Source organism: Rattus rattus, chromosome 2 (genome assembly GCF_011064425.1).
Source record: "Rattus rattus isolate New Zealand chromosome 2, Rrattus_CSIRO_v1, whole genome shotgun sequence".
In the NCBI taxonomy this organism is placed as follows: Eukaryota; Metazoa; Chordata; class Mammalia; order Rodentia; family Muridae; genus Rattus; species Rattus rattus.
The window spans coordinates 81,600,778-81,627,278 of record NC_046155.1 but is presented as its reverse complement, the minus strand read 5'-3'; the positions used below and the strand labels follow the sequence as shown (position 1 = coordinate 81,627,278).

The following is a 26,501-nucleotide window of genomic DNA, read 5'->3' as shown; positions in this document are numbered from 1 at the left end:
TGTCTTCATCCTGAGGGCTGGAATCCAAATTGCAGATCTGGTTTCAGAGCTGGCTAGGTAGACTCTCATTCCCACCTCCATCCCTGCTGTCCCAGCAGCATTTGAACTTAGCATACCATTCATCCATTCCTCTGATTTGGTGCTGAACTCATAGGCTGTGACCCATAGCTGCTCATAGGGAACTTTGTTGACCATCAGGACTTGCAGAAGAGGGAAGGAGCTCTTCTCCTTCTCCAGCAGCTCCTCTTCCTTGTTGATCAACTGTGAGGAAAGGAGGAGGTTGTCTGTCGGATAGGTGGTTCTCTTGAACCCCGGAAACCTCAAACGACAAATTCCTTAGCCCCAAGAAAGCAAGTGGAGAAGGCAGATGTCATTCAATGGGCAGACTTAGCAAGAAGGTCCTTCTACTGCCTCTGAGGGCCATGGTTCCTGAGGTCTAGCTGCTGGAAACCGATACTGTGATGCTTGCTCTGTCATTGTTATTCCTAACACTCAGTAGATCTGTCGTCATGTTCATAATTTCTACACGAAACCTACTTGTTCATATGACTGTTTACAAGCCTTCTTACATTAACTTGCCTCAACGGTAAGAATTTCAGTGTTTAAAAACAAAACAAAACAACTTGTTAATTGACCTTTGGAGAAGGTAGCTTAGTGGCTCCAAGTCTCTTCCCCCTTACTTTAATAAGTGGGGTGTTGGGGTAACAAACCCCAAACTATACAAATCCCTTTCCATATCACTCAGAACATAATGGATACACAACAGGCATAAGCAGTTACCTTGCTCTAACATCTTTGGCTACTTCATGACTTACAAATGCCTGTTGAAATATAGACAACATGTTGGGAAAGGTAGCTGAACATACTTGAGAGGACAGGCCAAGCAAACAGTGCTGTGCACCTGACAGCTGTTGTGTGCATAAACTAAGAATCAGAATGACCAGCCCTTAGGGTCCCAAGTCCCTATCGTGATGTTCCAAACCTCAAATTCTGTCAGTGCCAGATCTAGGTTCTTTGAGATGTCGTTAAGCTTTTCCACATTATTCTTCATTTCTTCGGTAGTCATCACTTCACGCTTCCTGAACATTTCCAGCTCTTTGCTGTAGCCTTCGAGTCTGGTCTCAAATTCTGAGCACCTGAAAGCAAAGACAGCCCATTACATCAGAATCTCCCATTTTCTGCTCTTCCCAAGTTATCATCCTGGGAAGGGTTTCTCCTTTTGACACTTCCCTGACTCTGCACCTATCTAAAGGCAAGCAAAGAATAAATAAAAACAAAACAAGTTAAAGCACCTATGATTCATGGGCTGGACATGGGCTGGCATGAGCCAATTGGTGACTAAACATACTGAGAGAATTTCCCTGTTCAGATAAATACATGCTCAGATATATACTTTGTGCATTGTTTATTCATTCCACCATTAGATATTTATTATTAAAGCTTGATATATCCCAGAACTAGGCATCAGAAAATTATCTTTGAAGTATGCTATTAATATCCATATTCTCTTGGAACATGCATTTTAGTTGGGAGGAGATCAAAACAATAATAATGGATGAGTGAGTGATATGGCAGATGGATGGATGGATGGATGGATGGATGGATGGATGGATGGATGGATGGATAAATCCCTAGATATATAGGCAGATGAATAAATCTATAAAGATATTTTTGATAGTAACAAGGAAAACAAAACAGAGCATTGTGAGCAAACTGCCTTGTGTTATCCACTGTAGCTGGACTTACTGGAGAGATCTTCCCAGATCTCTCTACCCCATCCATATGATTAGCAAATCTGGTTTCAATTTGTTTCTTCCTTTACTCAGTTTGGTAGTAACCCATTGTTTAGTGGCTAGGATCTAGAGCCAGGATTGCTTGGCTCAAATGTTTACTCTGATGTTTAATAGCTATGTGGTCTTTGGGCACATCACTTAAATTCTCTATACTTCAGTATACAATGAAGAAAAATATGAACTTAATAATGCTAATATAACATTATTCAGCACTGAGCTTCATTTGTCACAATCACTATACAAGTATTGCCTCTCATTGACTAGAATGTAAATCTATACATTTTTCTTCATTAATTCACCATGGTCCCAACAGTTGCAGAGTGTCAGGAATGCAGACAACAATCAATATTCATTGAATGAACAAGAGCTTGTCACCAAGAATAGCGCTAATGACAGTCCATAAATTTTGCTCTTAGATACTTAATTCTATTAAATAGTCTTTTAAAATACTTTAACTTTAAATATTTTTTCTTCCTAAGAGTACTTTTAAGAGGGTTACTTTTCAAGTGATTCGGCTTGCATTTCATCTCTAATTGCATCATGTAGGAGGCAATCTCTGATACGGTCCCTACATCCTGTCTCATACACTGTATAATTGGCTCCCTCGAGTTTGGGCTAGATGTGGTAATTCACTTCTTATAAACAAAATATGACAAAAGGGATGGGTTGTTCCTTCCAAGAAAGTTCACAAGAAGGTTAGTTTCTGTTTCTTTTGCTAACTCTTTCAGTCTTACTCTGAAGGAAAACTACTCCCCTGTGGAAAGGCTCATGTGGTGAGGATTAGACCCAAGGGCCAATGAGGTGCTCAACCCTGCTAATAACCATGGAACAAGACCAGAATTAGATGTCAGCCAGTGAGACCCTCAGACCAGCGCACAGCCTGGGACAGTATTCTGACTCCAGCTTCACAGAAGACCTGGTACCAGAGACATATACCCAGGCATACAGCTGGGTGGCTCTTGGGAGATCTGCCCCAGAGGCACTGTGAAATAACTCGTCCTTGTCTGAAGATGCTATGTTGTGTTGTGTCACAAAAGATATCTAGCATATACAATTGTATAATTTCTGCTCCTTATAATTTTTTCTGAGTCCTGAAACATGGCTAATTATTAATGAATGTCTGTGGGCATCTAAGAATAGGCATTTTATATTGTAGGCTTTTTGATGCGTTGTTATGAATGAAAGCCCTTGGAAAGTCCCATCTCTCACTGACCTTCTCTGCAAAGGCGATTAACTGAAATTCCAGTGATAGTGGAGAGGTTGAGATACTGCAGGTCCCGAAGTCTAATTATAATTTCTCCTGGGCTATCTTTAGCTCTCTTGCTCACCTCTGTGTATTACCTAATGTCCTTGTGACTAAGCCTTTTGGAATGCATTAGTCTTGCAGACCACTAGCTTCTGGCAACCAAATGCTCAGACTGATGTCAGCATCTGGGCTGGCAACATAGAATTTGCTACTTCTGCTGTAAACTCAACTATATGATGTTTCTACCAAAGTGTCTGAAAAGTGCCTCAATTTATAACTTCCTTTGTTCTGCTTCCATAAAAACTGCATCAGACTTATCAGATTGGAACACAGAGTTTAGGGGTAACCCGATCTGTGCTTTCCAGACAGGGGCACCGGTTTTTAGCTGAGGGAGGAGCTGTGTTTTCATGTTGACATTAACTATTTGGGGGGAGAGAGAGAGAGAGAGAGAGAGAGAGAGAGAGAGAGAGAGAGAGAGAGAGAGACCCTGCTGGTGAGTCAAGATTACTGTGTATTCCATTACCTCCGTATCGAAGTCATCTATTTCAATTATGCACCAGAGGGAGAAGTCAACATGCTTCTGGGAAGCCAGACAGACAATGATGGATGGGATGTGTACCACTTCTTTCCGGCCCTGATATGGTGCCAGTGGATGAGTATGTAGGTGGAGTGGATAGACTTGGCCAAGTACATCTTACAGACCTGGGTCTGAAGCTACTTCTCCAAGAAATCCTCACTATTCAGGCCTACATGTAATTCAGTTTCATCTTTCCTCATCCAGCACCCCAGTGCTAACGGATCACTGCAGAGGACATTGCCCTCAGGAAGATGCCCTGGGTCCTATTAGTCCAGTATCAGCAGCTTCTAGAATGGCCTTGTGAGTCTTGCCCAAAGTAACTTTGACCCCCACCCCGAACTCCTGTTTGTTCCAGAGCCTATGTTTGCCAATCAGCTTCAGTTTCTGATTGGGATGCAATTTCTCAAACGGTCTCTGTGAGGTCATGTAGGTTTTACGGCAAAACTAGGATCTTGGCTCTCTACTAATATTGCTTAAATCTTAACATTTTCAATTTCTTTGTTTGCCTCTGTGTATGGTATGCATGTATGTTGGCACACATATGCATGTACACGTACATGTGTGTGGTCGTGCATCTGAAGCCAAGGTTGATGCAAGAAATCATCTTGGATTTCTCTTCCATATTATTCACCAAATCTGGGTTCCTTAAAAAAATCCCGAGTTTGACAATATAGCCGGCTTGCTCTGGAGAACCCCGAGGCTGAAATGAAAGGTGGCTGCCATCTACACCCATCTGACATTTTATATATGGCCTCTGGGGATCAGATACCAACAAGCATTGTAACTACTGAGACATCTCTCCGGGCTCTGAATTTTTAAAAGTGTGTGTGTGTGTGTGTGTGTGTGTGTGTGTGTGTGTGCGTGTGTGTGTGTGTGTGTGTGTGTGATTGCAGGAGTACGTGGGCATCAGAGAACAACTCCCAGGAGTTGGCTTCCTTTTAATCACATGTTCTGGGGATTGAACTCAAGTCGTTAGTTTTGTGTGACAAATACGCTTACCCACTGAGCCATCTGCCCAGTTCATTTTTCTTTCTACTGCATATGATTACAACTTAGCTACAGATTGCTCAAGTTTTCCCTGATACCCATAAAAACAGAACTATATTAGTAGCATGATTAAGTCAACTTTTAAGACTTCACGGGAAACAGAAGAAGACAGACGAGCCCAGTAAAAAGACATCTTGGAGGTACAATCAGAAAACCCTACTGTTGTTGCCAAACAATCTGGTTTCTTAAAAATATAAATTGAAAGGGATAAATAGGAGTTGAAGGTGGCCAGGAGACTCTTAGAATAAAAGAAATTGGAGAGGGAATAATGGGGTGTAATGTAGCCATTCATTATCTGGTTTCTCATTCAAGTAAGTAGAACATAAGAAAAAAATCTTATTAGATCCTTTCTGGTCCCGGGTTGGAAAATCTTCAATAACTTTCTACTGTGGTTATAAAATGAAATGCACACTCATTACTGAGACTGTAAGCATCCAATTCTCTGATTTTATAACCTCCGATGAACATCATCCTCCAAGCAAGTCTCCCCACCAGGGAGCCATTGCCCAATGCTGTCTATGATGGTGCTCAGCTCTTTCCTTTCCACATCTTCCCTCAGGTACACTTATCTCCTGAAGTGAGCCCACCTCAGGCACAACCACCATGCTGGTTCCTGCCCATTTTCTTCAAAGGGCATCTACATGTCCCCACTCTGTCTTCTGTCTTCCCTCCCACCTGTCACTCACACAAGGGCAGGGACTCTGAGACGAGTGATGGCAATGAGTCACAAAGGGGAAGACGGGCAGATGGCCTTTGCCACCTTGTCTTTTGCTTGATTAACTGAGCTGCTTAGAAAGACATCCTGCCTTTGCTTCTGTTTGTTTGATTCTTCTTCCCAGTCTTAGGGGGTTTATTTGTTTGTTTGTTTTTGTTTTTTTGCTTATAATAAGCTGTTGTTTTAGATTCTGGGAGGCATTAAACATATCCTAATTGTGAATTAATCTCACCAAAACCTCAAGCAGCTGCCACTTGGAAAGTACAGTGTTGTGTCTAAATCCTTAGGGCTTTTTGTGAACCCATTCCCTCAGCCATCTTTTTCCAAGACGCCAAAGGATCTTCTGCTATGCTCCACAGGAGAGAGTAGCTCACACCCATGTGCTGTCTGCCGTTTGTACCCACCATTAAATCTACCGTGAGCAAGATGGGGGTGGGGACAAAGTGGGTTGTGCTTTTGTCCACACAACTACAGCTGCAGCATATCTTTTTACATCACCAAATCTCTAAACACTGTATCTACATGAAAGAGAAAGATCTGATAAAAGTAGTTATGATTTTTGCTAGAGGACAACAGTACACAGACATGGTGATCACGTGAAAATATTACCATGATCATCCTTCGGGATTTTGCATAATGGCTTAGCATAATATAATTGCTGTGTTATGTTGGGGTCCAAGTGCAGGTAATAGAGGGATTTAATGGTAGTGATTGGCCACAATTCTGGCACAAGATAGAATTCACTCTGAAGAACAAAGTAAGTAGTCAGGCAGTGGTGGCGCATGCCTTTCATCCCAGCACTTGGGCAGCAGAGGAGGTGAATCTCCAAGTTTGAGGCCAGCATGGTCTACAGAGTAAGTTCTAGCATAGTCAGAGAAACCCTGTCTTGAAAAAAACAAACAAAAACCAACAATGTAAGAAACTTCAAAACTTCGACTAAGGACTTCTAACAGGAGTAGATACAGGTTGGGTTTTCTGCTTTGGGTCTACCAAGTCCAGCACCAGATGTTTTAAATTCAGATTCTCCAGCAGGTGGCGCTGTTTTGGGAGCCAGTGAAACCTTTAGAAGTCCAGGCCTAGCTGATGGAAGTAGGTATTAGAGGTAGCCTTTGAAGGTGATGGGCCAGGCCCTGGTCCCCTCCCTGTTCTTTCTGCTTCACTGTCTATCAGGACAGCTTCCACCACACACTTCCAAGCAGTTCCGCTCCATCTTGTCCCCATAATTGACTCAAATCCTCTGAAACCACATGCTGAAATAAATCTTTATCGTCTTGCATTGTTTCTGCCAGATGTGTGGTGGTAATGCAAAAGCAGCCAACACAAACAACAAAAGGTTAACTGACTACTAGCAGTGAAGGGAACTGTTATGACCGCTGTGGCCAAGGGGACAATGAGAACTGGAACCACAGAAGAACAAGCATTGATATTCAGAGGATGCTGGTAATGGTGCCCAGGGCCAAACAGGGGAAGGGAGGAGAGAGCCCTTTGATCATGCTCCAGCTTCCTGAAGGACTCATCATTGCCAGAGCCTTACTGAGCCTCTGTTGTTAGAGCTGTTGACTCCAATACAGAGTTCTTGCAGGTCTAGGGAGCAGAACCCTGCACTCCTCCCACACTGCAAGTGACATGATTTTTCCTCCCAGAGCTATTCCCCACATATGCACAGCCTCCCATCACACCTCATACTTACAATAATGATCCTCTTATTTTATTAAGGACAGGGTCTTTCTATGTACTCTGGCTGTCCTGGAACTCACTCTGTAGAGTAGGCTGGCCTCTGACTCACAAACACCCTACCTATTTCTGCCTTCTGAATGCTGGAATTAAAGGCTTGTGACACTATGCCTGGCTATTACTGTAATAGTCTAAGAGCATACCCACTATGCTTTGGAAATTAGAAAGCATTTCTCGGCCAACAGTGCTCACTTACTGTTAAAGGAGAGGGAAAGCATGTAGTTTTGGAATGCTCACACCAGATTTGATGTGGGCCTAATCTGCACATCTCACACCATCCCTTCAGCACGGGGAGGTAGACTCTAGTGTACCCTGCTTTTCAGATGACCAATGTGAGGCTTAAGAACAAAACCTCGGGGTTGGGGATTTAGCTCAGTGGTAGAGCGCTTGCCTAGGAAGCGCAAGGCCCTGGGTTTGGTCCTCAGCTCCGAAAAAAAGAACCAAAAAAAAAAAAGAACAAAACCTCATGGATTGCTCCACCTGACCATCAAAAACTGGCTTTCCTTTCTGGTTAACATTAATCGTGCAGATGGTAAATATACTGGGAGGTGCTGCCTATGTGTACTGGGATTGCTTGTGCTTGTTGCTAGGTTTTTCTGAAAATCTAAACTGCATCGAAACATAATCTATGAACTTAAAAAGAGATCGGTCTGCCCAGCAGACTAATTTTAGGATCTGAAAGATGGTACCCAGTTAGGTAGGAACAAAGCTTTAGGTGGAAAAGTATTCTTACTCGTCAGTGTTTCTCTGTTGCTGGGTTAAAGCATTCATTTCATAGCCAGATACACACTCATGTCTTGAACAGAGGACAGCACGTAGTACAAGTACATAATGAGTGCCTGTGACGTGGACTGAAGGAACAGACATTTTGCAGCTGCATTAGCACTGAGCAGGAGCAGCTGCAGAGCAGACCATGGCTCACCCCCCATACCATGCCTTTACTCTCCCTGTCCTGAAATCTCACAGGGTAAGGCTCACACTTCTGCTCTCACTCCCACTGAAGCCGTTATTACAAGCCACGGTTTCGTCTCTCTCTGTATCATTCTCACTATTCAAACCAGGGAGGAGGGGCTTTTTACAGTGAAGCAGCTTAGGAAGAGCAATCCTGATTTCCTTCTCCACCAAAAACTTCAACCATTGCCCTCACAGCTCTTTAGAGGTGGCTGTTTAGAAAGCCTGGCCTCATTCCCAAAGTAACCCCAGGCTCTGTCTGTACCTTTTGATGAGGTCCATCTCCGCCTGATCCCTCTTGCTGAGGAGTAGATTTCGGCTGTTTTCAAAGACGTCTTCTATCTGGTCAGGCCAGAGGAACAGGTTGCTGTTCAGTTTGATATCTTCATCTGCAAAAACATACAGAGTCTGCTGCAGAGTGCTTTTCAGGGTGTGCGAATCAATTCAGCAGGCCAAGTGTCATCGAAGCCCCACTTCTGTCGGGTGCCAGTAAATGAATGGGTTTGTATAGATGAATGAAAGCCAGTGTTCACTGGGCACTTACCAGGGACCATGCTAGCATGCAGACAGCATTATTATCCTTATTTTCACAAATGGGAAACAAAGCAGTAAATCTACATGGCCATGGTTGCACTGCTCCATGACAGACTTCAAGTTCAAGCCCAACCAATCCCAAGGCCTATGCTCTAACCACTCTGCCTGGTTGGCTTCTAAGAACAGAGGATAGAGTTCCTCTTCTCTACCTCTTAGCACCTCACGTCATCTGCAATAGTAACAGTTTCAGTGCTATTCAAACACTATGTCCATCATAGCTCTGCTTAATGAAAATGTCCTTGTGGACTTAGGAGGCAGAGATCCACTGAGAGTCTAATGTGTCTCCATGTAGTCAATGGCACAGCGACTGAATGTATGGGTGACTGCTTAGACAATGACCTTGCATTCCCAGTCTGTCAATGCTCCACAGCACAATACAGTTTGGACCATGGAGTTCATAACTATTTTCAGATGAAAATGATTTCTGAGGAATGGGTATTTTTCCCTTGTAATTTAATCCTTACTTTAAAACTCCAACTTGATCCAGGAAAACCTTTAAGCGGACTAAAGGGTTTTGAATTTTTTTCCTTCTAAAGTATACAGAAACAGGTTCTAGCCCTTCACAGGTAGAACCACATTAAGATTATAGACAAATGAAACAACCAGTTTATCAAAAGATTCTTCATTTGATAATAACTTCATAGACATCAGGCATTAGATGCCAATATAGGGGACTAAAAACTACAGGTCGAGCCTCTAAATGTGTATTCTTTTTGTTTAACAAGATTCCTTTCATGTGATTCAAATTCTTGTGTCTAAGAGTGTTAGTGCGTCTAAGATGTGGGCATTTGGATAGCAGCTTTCTTAAAACTAAGTAGTGGGATTGTTATGAACCTACTTTCTCCCAAGTTCTTATTCCAAAAACTATAAGTACAGCATATTTTCATATTTTATATAGGAACACGCGCATGCATGAGTGCATGTGTGGCCCAGACTTACTGGGCAAGTCTGCATAATCCATCAGGAACTCAAGCCTCTCACTTGCATCTCTGAGTTGCCTCCTGAGCTTGAACACAGTGACATCACTGGATTTCTTTAAGTATTCGATGAGGGCCACTAGCTCCGCGGTGTTGGCAGGGGTCTCACTGACTTTATCAGCAATGGTGCTGTACTGATTACAAATGCTACAGAGAAAGAAATGGTCATGACCACCATCATCACCATCGCCGTTGCTGTCACCATCGCCACCACCATCACCACCCTCACTATCATCACCACCATCACCATCATTACCACCACTATTGTCACCACCATCATCACTATCATCACCATCACCAGCACCTCTATCATCATCGCTATCTCTACCACCATCCCCCTCACCATCATCACCACCCTCACCATCATCACCACCCTTACCATCACCACCACCACCCTCATAATGTGCACATCTGGATTTACACCAATTTGGAGGCCTGTGGTTGATGTGAGTTATCCTCCATTGCCTCTCTGCCTTACTTGGCTGAAAACACAGGTGGTGTACCACACCCAGATGGCACGTATGTGGATTCTGAGGATCCAAACTCTATTTCTTGCACTTGTATGGCAAGAACATTAACCATTAAGCCATTTGCACAGCCCAAATTTTCCCTAAAATTTTATACCTGGTATTGGTTTCCCGGTTTACATCTACTTGGTACTGAATCAAACGGTCTTTAAGATTTTGGGCTCGCTCACAGAGGTCATGATTTAGTAACACGGCATCAAGACAGAACATGGCCAAGGGCACGGTGATGTGCATGGATGCAATTTCATTTTTTCTCTTTTTGATGCTGTTGATACTCTATAGAAAGAAGCACTTTCATAGTTCAATCAGTATTTGAGCTCTACCCATTGCCCAGAGGCTTCCCCTGGGGCAATCCTAGTCCAACACTAAGCTTGGTGCTTGTAACAAAACATTGATTTCTCAATGAATTGACTGTGGCACCTATCACCAGGGTGTGAACTCCAAGTGGCATCTCTTACCGTCACAAAGTCGTCAATGTCATGTTTATCGTTCAAGAATGTGCTGATGTCTTGCTCAGCCGTGTTGTCCAGTAAGTCGTCATACTTTTTGTATACATTTAAATATCTTTCATGTTGAGGAATAAAGCACACAAACACAGGTCAGTGAATTGGATGGGTAAAGGAGGAACTAGAGTAAATAATAGCATTTAAAACATGAACTCAGACCAAGAACAAAAGAATAGAATAGGAATATAACTAGAAATTCAGGATTTTAGCTTCTAATCCCAATTTTGTAACTTCCTTATTACACAAAATTTAGAGAAGATACTTAACTGGGATTGTTTTTTAAGACCAGCATTGCATTTTTATTTTAAGTGGCTATAATAAACCATATTTTATAAAGTTATCATAAATCATAGCTCTAGTAAGATACGTAGAACAATTAATGCTATGCTGACTTACAGTAACGTGAAGCAAGCATCACAACCCAACCTTCCTTATAAACCCCAACTTCTATGCCTAGTTTTCAGATGAAAATTTAGAATCAAGTAACCTATGGAATATGAAATTAGGTTCATCTGTTTTCATATCATGCTGGAATGGTTGGGCAATTCTCTCCCAATTGGAGGATACATCTAGAATGGTTTGACTTAAAATCAGTCTGGGTTAACACACAGATGGTACTGGGTGAGTATGCAGAATGGTTTGGTGGAGCCCTAGATACACGTCCAAGTGTCAGGCAAACCCTCAGATACCCCAGGACTTAAGAAAAGTCAGAGCACTGCTGTCAGTCTAGAAGGAAGTGGATGTATAAGACCCATGAGCAGGAAAGCCCCCACACATAAAATACACCAAATCAGGATTCCAAACATGAGACTGATTTCTACACAGATAAAGCAATGTTCGCAACTATGGGTTTTGCCCCACAGGAGGGTTTTGGCCACAACCAAGTCTGGAAACACTTTCAGTGTTTCAGTGGGGCACTTCCTCTTGGCGTATCATGGGTCTAACTGGGCATTCTGTCACACACCCCACTATATACAGGATGGTCTCAGCCCTCACAACAGAGAATTCTTCCCTCAGACTTGTGAACAAAACACATTTGCGTCAGATTCATTTGGTGGCAAACTGAAGAACCACGGGTTTAGGGCGATCTCATCATGTGACTTCCAAACTTAAGATGTGTATAGAGGGAGACATTTCATGCATAAAGCTGTCCTACACTGATGTGAGCCCATTGATTGAGACCATTCATGGGTTTCTCTCTGTATGCTGGTGCACACCTGCAATCCTGTTGTTCAGTATGCTGAGGCAGGAGGATCATGGTTTTGGGACCTGGATGAGCTACATAGTGAGAACCTGACTCTAAAACAATAAATAAATAAAACAAAAAACAAAAGTTTATTGTCCCAGATCTTGAAGGATATTATTTCTCTAAATCCCTGAAATGCTCAATGCCCCTGTGGATAGGGATTTAAAAAAAAAAAAAAAAACTAGTAGGATCTGCATCTTGAGTCCCAACTTTCCTATTGATTTCGGCCTAGCAGTGGGAAAGTTCCACTCTCCTGTCTGTAAAACGAAGACGAAGTCAGACAGTCAGACAGTGCGGGTAAGCACGGGCCAGTGTCCTTACCTATGTGAGTGTGGGGACAAGGACTGCTTGACGACAAGTAAAAACTAACAGTAAAAGCTCCATGGCCGACTCAGTTCTAAAGATAGAGCGAAACCAGCTTACTTGTGAGGTCCAACTTGATTTTTGTTAAATACCTCTAAAGTCTGATTCAAAAAATCTGCAACAAGGTTTTCTTCAGGATCAACAGTTCCAAGGATCATGTTGTAGCCTTTCAAATCTGGGAAGAGGATAGATTCCACCTAAAGAATAGAAGTCACTCTCAGGTATGAATGGCACACAAACAAGACAAGGCAGCCAACACAGCCGCTCACCACGGACGCAGCTCAGGGATGTGACTGTGTAGTTTTGCTTTCTTTCCTCTTGGCTAGTGGTGGAACTGACCTACTATCCCCTCTACCTCTCCATCTTCCTTCTGCCCTTCCTCTTCCCCACTCTCTCCTCTTAGAGAATCCTTCTTGGCTCCCAAGGGATGTGGTTTTCTGTGTTTCATGTTCACTGTCAGATCTACTTGGTACTCATCACTCTTGAAATTAAATGACTATGTAATACACTATTCTAGGTGACCCCGAAAGTATAAATACTATAAAGGAATAATTCATGTGTGAATGTTTGTGTGTTTCTGTGGTGTGTTCCTGTGTGGGGTGTGTGTGTGTGTGTGTGTGTGTGTGTGTGTGTGTGTGTGTGTGTGTGTGTATGTGTGTGAAGCCAGCTAGAGGTCCACCTTAGGTGTTATTTCTCAGGAACCATCTACTTTGTTTTTTGGCACAGGCACAGGGTTTCTTACTGGGACCTGACTATTAGGCTAAGAATGGCTGGCCAGAAAAACCTGAGGAAACTTCTTGTCTTTGTGACCCAAATGCACTTGGATTACAAGCATGTGTCGCCACACCTAACTTTTTACATGGGTTCTAGGCATCCAACTCAGGTCCTCATACTAAGACAGCAACCACTTTACTAATTAAGCTATCTCCCCAACCTAAATGGCTGGCTTTATTTGACAAATTCATTGTTATATTCTCAGGCCTTGCAAGAGCTTGGTGCTTAGTACGTGCTCAATAAATGGCATGCAGTAAGTGAATAGTATAGTGGTATTGCTCTCCTCCAAACTACTTTCCTCACTCCTCTAATGAGATCTGGAGACTGGGTTCAAAATATGACTATCACTAACCACTGGCCACTATAGATAGTGGTTATCTATATGTTTCAGGTGAGTGTGGGGACAGGGACTACTTGATGACAACTAAAACCCAACACTAAAAGCTTTATGGCCAACTCGGTTCTAAAGATAGAGTGAAACCAAGGAAAACACTGCTCTCTGAACCTCTCATCTGTATAAAACAGAAAGGTGCTAGGTTGCACTCTTAGCTTAGAAAAACAAGAATAAATAAAAGAAGTACATCCCCACTTCTCTGGCATATGTCTGCATTTGTGCAAATATGTGCATGTGTGTGTATCAGCTGTGAGCATATATTCCAGAGGTCAGAAGTCAATACTGAGTGTTTTCCTTGATCACTCTCAACTTTAATTTCAAGACAGAGGGTTGTTTTTTTTGTTTTGTAGCCCTAGCTGACTTAGAACTCAAAGAGAGCTACCTTCTTCTGTCCTGGGAATACAGGCGTGTGTCACTACACAGCCTGAAACAGGGCAGTTTTTTGAGTCAGGGTCTCTGACTGAACTTGGACTTCATCTATCAGGTAAGCTAGCTAACCAGAGTTTTGGAGAACCACCTGTTTTGCACACTCCCACTCCAGCTCTGTTTGTGGGGCAAACACTTTATAACTGGATTACCTCCCCAGCTCTTAAATAGAATATGCATGTGTGTCTCCAAGAGTATTTTCATGTACATGGCTCCTGCAGGCTGTAGAGACTCACTACCATCTCACAGGACCTTGTCTGCTTTGAAAATGTTTAACGGCTGGTTCAGTTAAGATCTTCAGACTGTTCTCTGACGTTCTATGCCTTATAAACGACACATCTGCCTTGGATGAGAGAGAGCAGCAGTTTAGAAAGGGTTGAAATGAGTGCATGTGATCTCGGTCCTCTTTGGGTGACCCAAAGGCTTTAGGAGGAAAACTTCTTTGTTGTGGATGTGTTGTAGGCAAAGCCTGAAAGCAAGAGACAAGACCAGCATTGATCCAGAGCCTGGGTAAAGGGAGCCCAGGAAGACATAGCTAATATCCCCCAGGCCTTTCAATAGATTCCATGTGAACGGGATTGTGGAGCCTGTGTTGGGAAGAAGTCTCCAGTCAGAGAAAGGAATTCTTCTTGTGGGGTTGAATGTGGAGATTCTCCTATGTCTTGTGGACACTTTGAGATGTACACAAGAATGATCCTATTCTATCCAGGAAACTGCTACTTTCTACCTATCCTTTCAGCTCTCTGATTCTGCACTCTTGGTCTTCCCAGCATGGTCAAGGCTTCCTCTGTGTATGCCTCTGGCATTGGTATTGTCAGCAATGCCGAGTGAAAGGATTCTGCCCTCAGGACAAAGGCTGGCCCAGCATCTCCTTGCCGTAACCATATTCTCCTCATAATGAAAGGAACGCAGGAGAGATACAGGGGATACTGAGGGTGGATAGATTATATTTCATTGTATATATCTACAGAATCCTCAAAGAATGAAAAGTTAAAATATAAAGGTAATGTGGCACCATGGGTACGACATCCACTGCGGTTCTATGTGTTACATTTCCCCTCTCATTTTGTTAATCTTTGATGTCTCCATCTTCTTCACCCCTTTCACCTGAGTCTGGATTACATCAGCCTGTCTTCCTGGCTTGTACTGCTCAGGCCCATGGCCCACCATGTTTATTTTAGTTCCCTTCAGTAACTCTCACTGATACACTTTCCTTTTTACAGCTCGAATGCTATTTATGTTTTAAATTATTACTGGGGTCTGGGGAGGTGGGTCAGTGGATAAGGTGTTCGCCACATAAGCTCAAGGACCTGAGTTTGGATCCCCAGCACCCATGAATATGCTGGGCGCAGTGATGCATCTGTGAGTCTAGTACTGGAAAGGCAGACAGGTAGAGCTCACAGGCTAAGCTGCCTAACAGAACTGAAGGGCTCCAAGTTCAGTGAGAGATTCTGCCCCCAAAATAATGTCCAGATAGATTAAAAAGACATTTGACCTCCATCCTTCACAGACATGCATGCCCACACATGTATCACATGTATGTGTACTTACATAGATATGTGCACATACCACATAAACAAATAAATACAAAACACACACATGCACACATACACACATTCACTTACACACACACACACACACACACACACACACACACACACACACAGCTAAATTTCCACTTGAAACCTTTTCAACTTATATCAGGGGCAAGGTGTAGGAGATGCCCATTCAGCTGGTTTTACATGTATGTCATAGGCATTCAACCCTAAGGGCTATAATTTAAATTTTTGCAATTAAGTTCAAAGCAAAACGCCTGAGCTTTTGGGAGGAAGGTGGTGCTACAGACTCCACTAGAAGAGAACTCGGTTCTGTGGTTTCTTTCCGTAGTCCAGTGACACCATTTGTGTGCATGCAGGGCTGGCTTTCCAACCCGGTCCAAACTGCGAGTTCTGAGTCCATCACCTTGGCAGTGTAGTACCGGTTCCTGCCGGGCTGTTTGCAGTGCTGCTGGAAGCCCAGAAGGTGACGCTCCAGCTCCAGCTGCCCGGAAACACTGCCAATCAGCAGCAGACACAGACGCAAGGGGTGTGTACTTCATGTGTCCCCAGCCTCACACTTATCTCTTCAAAGTACAGTCTTCTCTTTCATTTCCTTCATAAAAATGTTGCTTGTAGGAGAGGCGCCCACTCCTTCCCCTTCTACTCACTCATTTTCACATTGAACCAAGCTTGACTGACGTCAGAACTCCAAGCACAGGGCTTTCTGGTGAAATTTGAGTCTTCGTGTCACAGGCTTCTCTATAAATCTAAGTTCTCTCTCTCTCTCTCTCTCTCTCTCTCTCTCTCTCTCTCTCTCTCTCTCTCTGTGGGTGTGTGTGTGTGTGTGTGTGTGTGTGTGTGTGTGAAAGAGAGGCAGAGGCAGAGAGAGACACAGAGAGAAAGAGAGATAAAGAAACAGAGATAGAGAGACAGAAACAGAGACCTCACAGGTACCTTCCCTATGTGGAACTAGACATGGGTCCTCTTGCCATACTGGCCACCCAAAGGAAACTGGGAAGATGTTAGGTCATGTGGACATCTTGCCTAGTAGACAAAGTTTACTTGTTATTAATTTCACTCTGGAAAGGAAGCTCAAGGTGAAGAGCTTGAGCCAGGAAAGGAAGGGTTTTCTTCTCTTCCTAGAACTCAACAGTGGCAGACAAACTCATGGATGCCTGGAACCTTAAAACAAAACGAGGTATCTATTTTTGCAAAAAACTTTAGCAAATTCATGCCAGCTCATCTTCAATGAATTGTTAACCCATGTAGGAGGCCTTCAAATTTGTCTGTTCCTTCTGGGGCAGCATATAAAGACAGAAATTTGGGGGGACAGAGGAAAGACCTATATAATCTTCCTCAGAACAGAAGGGTGCGGTTAAACTGCCTGATGGACACCACGTGGACCATGACGCTGCAACCAGCCACTTGATTATTCAGTAACAAACTCAAATATAAAAATATAAATGAATGATTAGGCAAATACTATACCTTGGGGATCCCATTAGAATTCTTAATAATTTCCAAGAAGGATTCCTTTATTAATTGCCAGCAGTCATCAAAAGTTGGGTTGAACACAATAACAGGATCATCCACTTCAAGTTTAATCGTGATTAGCTGAGGTATAAAGAAGTCCATCTCTTGGTACGGCTCATTAAAATCGTTTCCATCCTTGAGGAGATACAAGGTACGTCAGGTGCTGCTATCCAGTCATAGCACTATCCAAGCACCGAGAAAGGATGTCAGCAGGTTACAGGTAAGTCCACCCTGTTGGGAGCTTATGCCTTCTCTAGTTCCCAAGGCCTTTCCACAGGATAGTTGATTTTAACCCAGGTCTCCTGTCCTATCTCTAAATCCTTCCTGCTCTTCAAAGTTATCTCAAAAAAAAAAAAAAAAACTCTCTTAAAAATCTCTCTGCTGAAAGAACTGGAAGAGCTTGAAGGAGCTCGAGACCCCATATGTACAGCTGCCAACCAACCAGAGCTTCCAGGGACTAAGCCACTACCCAAACACTATACATGGACTGACCCTGGACTCTGACCTCATGGGTAGCAATGAATATCCTAGTAAGAGCACCAGTGGAAGGGGAAGCCCTGGGTCCTGCTAAGACTGAACCCCAGTGAACTAGACTGTTGGGGGAGGGGCAGGCAATGGGGGAGGTGGGGAGGAACACCCATAAGGAAGGGGGAAGGGGGGGGATGTTTGCCCGAAACCGGAAAGGGAATAACACTTTCCAAAATGTACATAAGAAATACTCAAGTTAATAAAAAAAAAAAAATCTCTCTGCTTCCTTCACTTCTGAATTTCCATATTTCTACTTCTTTCCTGTTATTTTATCTTCCACTTAGAAGAATTTTTACTCTCCCTTTACCTTCTCTGTTATAAACTTGCGTGGAGGATCTATGTCTTGTTCTGATCACTTTGCGTCGAAATACCTTCGACGGATAATAATACCTAGTAGGTGCTTAATAAAAACATACTGACTGGATCCGGAGCAACGGGTAGTTACCTGCATACTTTAAATGACAATGACCTTGAGCAGCACATGGAGCATTTCAGTCAGAATGTCAACTTCCATAAACAGAAGCCTTGGTAAGGAGCTATCCATGAGGCTCTGTGAGAGCGAGTAACACAAGACCCCTTTGATAAACTACAGGGCTCAGTGTGGACCTCATAAGGCTGTTGGCTTGACAGCTTTTTAGACTGTCTGAGGGAAGACTAGAAGTGTATCGAACACTCAGACATTTCTGCTTCTCTCAAACAAACATGTTACTTCTCTCTTTGTGTGGAATTTTATCCCACACATGCAATGAAGTAGAAGTTTTTTTTTTTTTCCCTATGAGCCTCACAAAGTAGGCACACACCACTACAGATGCTACAGAATAGACATCTCAGGGTGTCATTGAAGGCCAAATGCAGCGTCATTGGCTTTTATATGTTTTGAGCAACTAACCAAGGTCTAACTGCCTGCATCTCACCTATGAAGATAAAAGGGATAAAAGGCATGGGCTTTTGGAAAAATGCTTAGAATTTGACCTTTCTATAATCAGAATAATTTATAATTAAAAATTATATTTATAATCAAAATATTCACTATACTTTAAAGGTGAAAAATGTACACAGCATAAGCTTTCGAACATTCTCCCTCGATCCCTAGGCTGTCAAAATCTAGGGTGGCATTGCAATGCTTTGAAAACCAGGGCTTCAGGGTTGGGGATTTAGCTCAGTGGTAGAGTGCTTGCCTAGGGAAGCGCCAAGGCCCTGGGTTCGTCCCCAGCTCCGAAAAAACCAAAAAAAAAAAAAAAAAAAAAAAAAAAAACAGGGCTTCGTGTATTACACTTTTATTTCTTCTTTACTGGAGCAGTTTTACAAGGCCCCAACTAGCTTTTTGTTCTTGGAGGTTCCCTCTCAAAGACCAAACAGCAAGTCACCACTGGCAACCAGCGCTTACAACAGCTCCTAAATGTTAAGACAAATGTTGATAGCAAAAGGTCTCAACTCCATCTTTGTACCAGAGATGAAAACCAGTGAAACGGGTACACATTCCATTGTTGTGTGATCATTCTTTCATTCTCTTAAGAAAAAGTTTTTGGAAATTTGCTTTCAGAGATTTTTTTTTTTTAAATCAACTTAGTAGTGGGTAATGGTTTGACAAAAGTCGTTGGGCACTTAAAAAAGAAAAAGTCACCACTGTGTGTTCAACTCAGAACCTCACCATCTGACCTGCTCACTGCCGAGGACATGCACGAGCTTGAACTGGGCTGTCTTACCTCGAGAGAGCCGAGTCTGGACTCCCCTACAAACCTTGTGAATCATGAAGAAAGAGACGAGGTCCCCGAGGGACTTAATGACCAACTCTCTGAGCTGTAGGGACATGAAGGAAGCAACGGAAGCGAAGTATTCCTCGATGTTTCGGGAGGAGTCATAGTCGTTCTTGGGAGCAAAGTGGACCCAGCGTTCCTTCTGCGTCACAAAAAGCTGGGCACAGGTGGGGATCCATCTACAGAGACAGGACAACACCCAGGTAAGTGGCTTTCTGAGGCTCTCTGAGCCTAGGAGGTTACTAAAGCACACTCCTGAGAGTGACTGTGTTTCCAGGGAGGATTGACTGAGGGGGCAGAATATTGACAGTGTGGTCCCACAGGCTGGAGGCTCAGCTAAATGAGCAAGGAGGAAGAAGTCTCTAGCGCATTCTTTCTCTCTGCTTTCTTGCCACTGTGTTGCGAGCCGCTGAACTCTTTTTTTTGTTTTGTTTTGTTTTTGTTGTTGTTGTTGTTGTTCTTTTTTTCCGGAGCTGGGGACCGAACCCAGGGCCTTGCGCTTCCTAGGCAAGCGCTCTACCACTGAGCTAAATCCCCAACCCTGCCGCTGAACTCTTAAGAGTCCTACCCCATCGTGATGGGTAGAAAGCTCAGAAAACGTGAGCTTCTTCCTACGTTGATTTTCTCTGGTATTTGTCACAGCAAAAGACAGCCTGACTGGTAAACTCATCACTTGGTAATGTTTTTGATTCTGGATATAGTACTATATGCATTTGCTAAAGGGAAGAATTTGCGAAAGGATTGCCTAATTTCTAAAGTTAGAACCCTTTTTCTAACTTTGGACCTTGAGGCTATTCATTTTGGGTCATTTCAATACGAGCCATCCCAGGACCTAGTGACTTAGCACCAAGACTGAGAGGATCACAAGGAAGACACAATGAGAGTGGTGCTCTGACCAAACATGGTTCTGAAAAGGCAGAGGGAGTATGGGAAGGAGGGGAAGAGAGGGCAATTGGAAATAAGGTTGCCAGAGGATAGGCACATGATGGAGACAGAACAAGAAGATATCGTGGGAAATCAGCAAACTTCCTGCCATTCCCAGGGGGAAATCAGTTCTCATTTTGGGGAGTTTTAAATCTTTACAATAGTATAGCCCGGTTCTGCAGGAGGCACTGACTTGGTGAGTAGAACCTGACGCGCATCTAGGCACTGCTTCTGTATCTCCTCCTGGTACTCATGAGGCAGCAGAGGCAGTTTTCCAGCCAGTAAGTCTGCTGTCCGAACGAACCTGAGGTCTTTAAATCTGCCAAAAGTGAGGAAGAAATGCCACAGTTAAAGACGTATCCATCCTGTGCGGCAAGTTCAAAGGACACATGCTCTTGTTTTTTGAATTCTTAAGCTAGAATAGCACTCCCTAAAGCTAGTGATGCTGGACAGTTTCTGTGGGTTGAAAGGGAAGTGGGGTGGGTACAGTAGAGCAGAACATAATGAAGAGCCCCGACCGCTCCATTCTTTTTGTTGTTCAAACTAAAACACTGCCCAGCGTTGCTGCATGGAAGAATGACAGAGGCACCATTCACAGTTTGCTGTGTGAATGGTGTGGCCTGAATTTGAGCAACATGTGAGAAGAAGCATAACCTGCATGTTCATGGAACACTTCTGGCTTTTCTCTGCTATAACGCAAAAGTTAAGCCCAAAGCTTCATTCATGATGGGTTCGATGAAGCTCTTTGGAATTCTCTCTCCTCTTCTCTTTCCCTTCTTCTGTCTTTCTCTGTTTCCCCTCCTCTCTCTTCCCCTCCTCTCTCTCTCTCTCTCTCTCTCTCTCTCTCTCTCTCTTTGCAAGCCAGAGGTCAACCTTGGCTGTCTTTCCTTGGGTGACATCTTGTTTTTTAAAGACAGGGTCTTTTATTGGCCTGGAACTCATCTAGTAGGCTAGGCTGATTGGCCAGCAAGCACCCGGGGGACTTCCTGTCTCTACCTCCCCATTCTTAGGATTACCAGCATGTGACTTCATGCTGGCTTTTTACCTGGGAGCTGGAGAATGAACTCTGGTCCTCATGATGTGTGCATATGCTTAACTAACTAAGCCACTTCCCCAGCCTTGCTACTTGGAATTTCTATGAGTTAGGTTGAACTCACATTGCTCTCGACCAACACTGTTCACGCTCTGGGCAGGTTCACCACACATTCACCACACAGCCCTTACGTGTCTCTGCTTGTACTGTGTAGACACTGTGAATATTTGCTGAGTGAATGGATGACCCCTCATCCCTCCTACATTGCTCCTTTTCCCCCTCCCATTTCTCTGGATCTGTGGACGCTCTGCCACTTGCCACCTCTCACGAGTTCTACCATTTCTCTTTCCAGCATCCATTCTTCTATGAGTTGCTTCTTTCCGTCATGGCTGTCTGTTATTTCTCAAACTAGATCTTTGCCCGGTGTCCTCAGCTCATCCTATTGCTGGCCTCTTGATGTCATATCTATTTTAATAATCCATCAGACACCCTTCCTTCTGAAATGCCACTGCTTGGGCTGCGTTAGGTGGAGGTAGTAAACTTAGTCTTCTTTGTGTGTAACGGAACACAAAACTCTTCTAGGACAGGTGAGCCTGAGGACCTTACCCTCCACACAGACATCTGACACTGGTTGGCTCCTTTCTCTTTAATTGACTCCTAACACACTTCTCACATCAGTGGACGCAGCTTCTCTTCATTTCCCTACAGCCCCCAAATGCACAAGCTTTACAGATAATGAAGACATCCGAAGTGAGTTTTCTCCTTTTAGAATTTTCAAAGTTGACCGGTTTGGGTCACACAGGAAAACCAGCATGTAATTTCCTTTACCCTTGCTGACTTTGTGCCCCTGATTTTTCTAATGAGCTGAAGTGATTCATTAGCCTGACCTTTCAGTAACCTTTCCCATCTGATTTGTGCCCATTTTAAAAAGCCACACTCTCTCCCCAATCCCAGAATAACTAGTAGAATGGTTAAACAGAATATGCTATTGCAAAATTATGAGATATTACTCAGTTATAACAAGAAGTGTTACTGATATTTGCTTCTCTATGAATGGATGTTGTATTCAATTCAGAAACCAAACACAAGAGACCAGGCATTACATGATTCAGTATATATTACACATCCAGAATCTGCAGTTCTACTGAGACAAAGAAGATTAGTGGTTTCCAGGGGCTGGAGGGGTGGATTGGATGTGAATGACAAAAAAAATCCTTTAATTAGATAGTGGCAAGGGTGACACAAACTTGTGACAAACATAAAAACTACTGTACATGCACTTTAAAGGGCTTGGCGTGGTGGTTTGAATGAGAATGTCTTCCATAGGTTCCTGTATTCTAACACTTGGTCCCCAGTTAATGGCACTGTTTGGGAACAATGGGGAATACCAAGGAGGTAGAGCATTGCTGGAGGAAGTACACCACTGTGCTGGATGATTTCAGGTCAACTTAACACAAGCTAAAGTCATCTGAGAGGAGAGAGCCCCAATTAAGAAAAATGCCCCCATACGATCCAGCTGTTGGGCATTTTCTCAATCAGTGAATGGTGAGGGAGGGCCCACTGTGAGTGGTGGTGCTAGCTCTCTGGGCTGTTGGTCCTGGGTTCTATAAGAAAGCAGGCTGAGAAAGCCGTGGGAAGCAAGCCATAAGCAGCACCCCTCCATGGCCTCTGCATCAGCTCTTGCCTCCAGTTTCCCGCACTATTTGAGTCCCTGTCCTGCCTTCCTTTTGCAATGAAAAGTGATATAGAAATGTAAGCCAAATAAACTCTTTTTCTCCCCAAGATGGTTTTTGGCCATGATGTTTTATCTCAGCAACAAGAAGCCTGACTAAGACAATCACTGTAGGAAGGTTTTGAGGGTTTCTAGCCTCACCCCACTTCCTCTTCCCTCTGTTCCCCATGTGTGGAGGATCATGATCAGGTGACCTCCTGATCCCGCTGCTATGCTTTCCTTGACTGTTACCATGTCTTCACTGCCTCAATAAACTCTATCCTTCCGGAACCGCAAGCCAACATAAGCCCTTTCTTCCCTGAGTTACTTTTAACTGTGACCTCTATCACAGCAATAGAAAAGTAACAGTAAGATTTATAGTTGCTCTTTCCTATCTGTGGGTACCACATCCATAGATTCAACCTATATTGTGTATAAAATTATTTTGAAAAAAAATGCTTTTGTACTGAACAGGTACAGATTTTATTCTTGAAGTTATTTCCTAAACAATCCCTGTAACATAACACTTCCTCTGTCCTGGACAGGATGATTGCTCTGGAGATGGTCTTAGCGTATGGGAAAGTATGAGACTATGAAGATGCTAGAGTATTTTATATAAAAGGCTTGAGAGATCATGAACAATAGTAGCTGAGATCCTGGAAATAATCTCTTCCTATAGCAAGAGCCAACTGTGTACCTCAGTTTTGGAAATTAGGAAGAAAAAGGGTCTCCTCTCAGTTTCATCTAGATTCCTATAATTCCTAGAGTGAATATAATTATTGATAAATAAAACTGAGAGACTATAACTTGCCAACTGAACTCCACAAAGAAAAACAGACCCAAGCCTTTAAACATCTCAAAAGGAAAGACAGATAAAAATTGTAGAATTGTAATTTAGGGTGACAAGCACCACAGCGCAGGTGATGAATTCATTCCTCTTGGGTACTGAAGTTTTATCAGGTACTAAGTACTTTGCATGTACTGTACTGAGTTACCTATTTCTCCTAATATCCCTATAAAGCAAAAACATATTATTTCAAACTTAGAGACCAAAAAGGCAAGGCCCGAAGATGCAAGGCAGCACACCCATCTACCTGCAAAACAGAGATAAGATTTGGACACAAACTGAATGACTCCAAGTGTGAGTTATTACCCACCATGCTCCAGGGCTTACAGGCAGGGGGAATGTATTTTGGGAATGCAAAGGAGGACTTCTTATGCTTGTAGGTGCTCATATCCAGAGCTCACACATTCTGTCTAGGATCTCAGTTGGTACCACACTGTGCCATACTGAAGAGGTTCACTTATGTGCTGAACAATAAAGAAAGGAGACCAAAAAGCCAGGGGCTAATTCCTTACTCTGAAAACCACAGTTCTTTGAGGGTGTACATCATGGGATTCACTGTGTGCAAATGCTCCTCATTCCACTTCTTGACATTCTGGTAGATGTTGTGCCAGGGCACAGGGGCCCGGATCACTCTGTGAGGAAACAAGCGAGGGATGCTCTGGATGAACAGCCTTTTCTTCTCCAATGGGTCCATGAGGATGTAGTCAACTAGAGTGAAGACAAAGGATGCCCAATTAGGCAGGGTCTTTAAACATCCGGAGTTCCTGGCTTCATACACTCCAGATGGAGAGGTGTCTCTGGCCATTTACACCCAGAAATGCCTCCTCATTGTCTGGGTCTGGGTAAGCTGTTAGACGTGACTTAACTGAGGGCAGTCCATTCTGTTGGTATATGTGGTTTTCTTTCTGAAGATGTGTCACTGAAAGAAGTGGGGCTTCCCAGTGTAGAGTGCTTGGATTCTAAGTGTGAGTCCTGATTTTCTTCTGACAGTGCATTAGCATTTGCTGGAACTCCATTAGTGATTAATTGAGTTCACTTACCATGAGAATTATACAAAAAATCATTACAGTAAGTAGCACCAGATACATATAAGTGGAAATTTAGACATCAAATATGTTTTGTTAGAAAAGGAAGATTGGTGAGATCTTTGTCTGGTGACGATTATGCTGCACTGGGAAGAATGATTATGAATTTATTAAAGGAAGAACATTGGGGACATGGGAGTCTCATATGGGCATAAAGTATCAGTCGGTCTGCTCAAGGAGTTGTGAGATAGACCACGGCAGACACGTCAGGTGCAAATGGCGACACTGAAGGTATGAGTCAGAAAGCAAGTTGGAGCTAGAAGCAAAATACCTTACATGATTACTCTTAGAAATGATTTCTGTGTGATAAAAGACAGCCATTACGCTGACTTCATTAGACAGTTAGGGAACAGAAATAGCTAGAGGTTTTGGTAGACATGCAATAACAAGACAGAAAAATAACAGGATCACCCTTCCCCTTTCTCTTTTATATCTCCCGTCATTAAATGCTTCCCAGTGTGGTCTGTGGTCTGTACAAGACACTGGGCTCAGGATAGAGGGGAGCAGTGATAACACGCAGGAGCTAATGGTCCAAGGAGGAGGCCAAAGCTACAGATGTGACAGGGCAACAGCACAGAAACAGAAGTTCAGGAGGACTTGTAAAGCAGGATGAAAGTAGAGGTGCCAGACTGCAGAGGATGAATGGACAACAGAGAATAAAGAAAACCCTTAGGAGAACTGACAGGTCTTGAGCTGCATTTTGAAGATACCCACAGTGTAATGTCTGTGTCTATTACGTCTGCAGCACCTGAAGCTTGTCAGTCATGAATCTTGGGATCTTCCCCAGATGCACAGCAACTAAATCAGAACCTGCTTTTTACCAAGATTGTCAGGTCATGAGAATGCCTATTTGAAGATGGTCAGTTCAAAGGTAAACCTTAGTGATAGTGCCTGGGACGAGGAAACATTTACATCAAAGGTGAGTTCAGTGAAATCAGGCTGATGACTGATAAATTGTCTGTGTGGTTGTCCATTTTGGTTGTAAGTTTGATTTGACTGATCAATGCCTGAGAGATTAGTAAGGCATGCTCCTGGGTGTGTCTGTGGGGATGTTTCTAAAGATGATTGACATAGGGGCCATTAACCGAAGAAGGAAGACCCACCTGGGTCACAGATAGAGACCATCTAATAGGATGGAAACCTGGATAGAACAAAATCCAAAGGAAGAAGCCTATTAGCACATACATGTTCTTTCTCTCCTCTTTGCTCCCTGAGTGGGATGAGGTGGCCATCTCAGTGGCACCACATGCCCCTGCTGTGTGATATTTTGCTCCATCACAACATAAAAGCAATAGAAGTAACTGCTCATGACCCCAGACCTCTGAAGCCAGGAGATAAACTGAACCATTCCTCCTTTGAACTGATTTTTCCCAGCTATCTCATATCGGCAATTACAAAACAGAGATTCAAAGACAAAAGAAAGGCAGCCCCTTGCCCACTTAAGCCCAGCCTTACCGATGCTTTTCATGAGGCTATAGTAATAGTCACTTTCCTTCTCAGACCTTAGGGAGACTTGAAGGGGTTCGAGGGCTGGAGTTGTTAGCAGCGTCTTAGGGATCAGCTTGTAAATTCGCACCATCACGTCCTCATCCTCTGGGGCAATCATGTCTTTTCGGATACCGTTGGTCAAATAGTAGTAATATCTCTTCCAGAAATAAATAAAGAAAATAATAAT

General features: G+C 43.3%; 2 protein-coding genes across 2 annotated transcripts in view; one reads left to right on the top strand and one right to left on the bottom strand.

Moving 5' to 3' along the window:
• Positions 1–26,501, top strand: part of Tmem159 (transmembrane protein 159) — an 84,863-nt gene that overhangs the window by 22,465 nt on the left and 35,897 nt on the right. The window contains exon 2 of the mRNA XM_032892771.1: positions 25,572–25,745. The gene's annotated coding sequence lies outside the window, so the exon portion shown is untranslated. The remainder of the gene's footprint in view (positions 1–25,571; positions 25,746–26,501) is intronic.
• The window catches only part of Dnah3 (dynein axonemal heavy chain 3), a 169,665-nt gene that overhangs the window by 131,174 nt on the left and 11,990 nt on the right, over positions 1–26,501 (bottom strand). Inside the window, 12 exon segments of the mRNA XM_032892767.1 lie at positions 117–261; positions 983–1,136; positions 8,329–8,452; positions 9,597–9,781; positions 10,259–10,437; positions 10,620–10,725; positions 12,337–12,473; positions 16,897–17,076; positions 19,210–19,405; positions 20,344–20,469; positions 24,254–24,449; positions 26,282–26,471. Of these exon segments, the coding sequence (XP_032748658.1) occupies positions 117–261; positions 983–1,136; positions 8,329–8,452; positions 9,597–9,781; positions 10,259–10,437; positions 10,620–10,725; positions 12,337–12,473; positions 16,897–17,076; positions 19,210–19,405; positions 20,344–20,469; positions 24,254–24,449; positions 26,282–26,471 (1,918 nt within the window).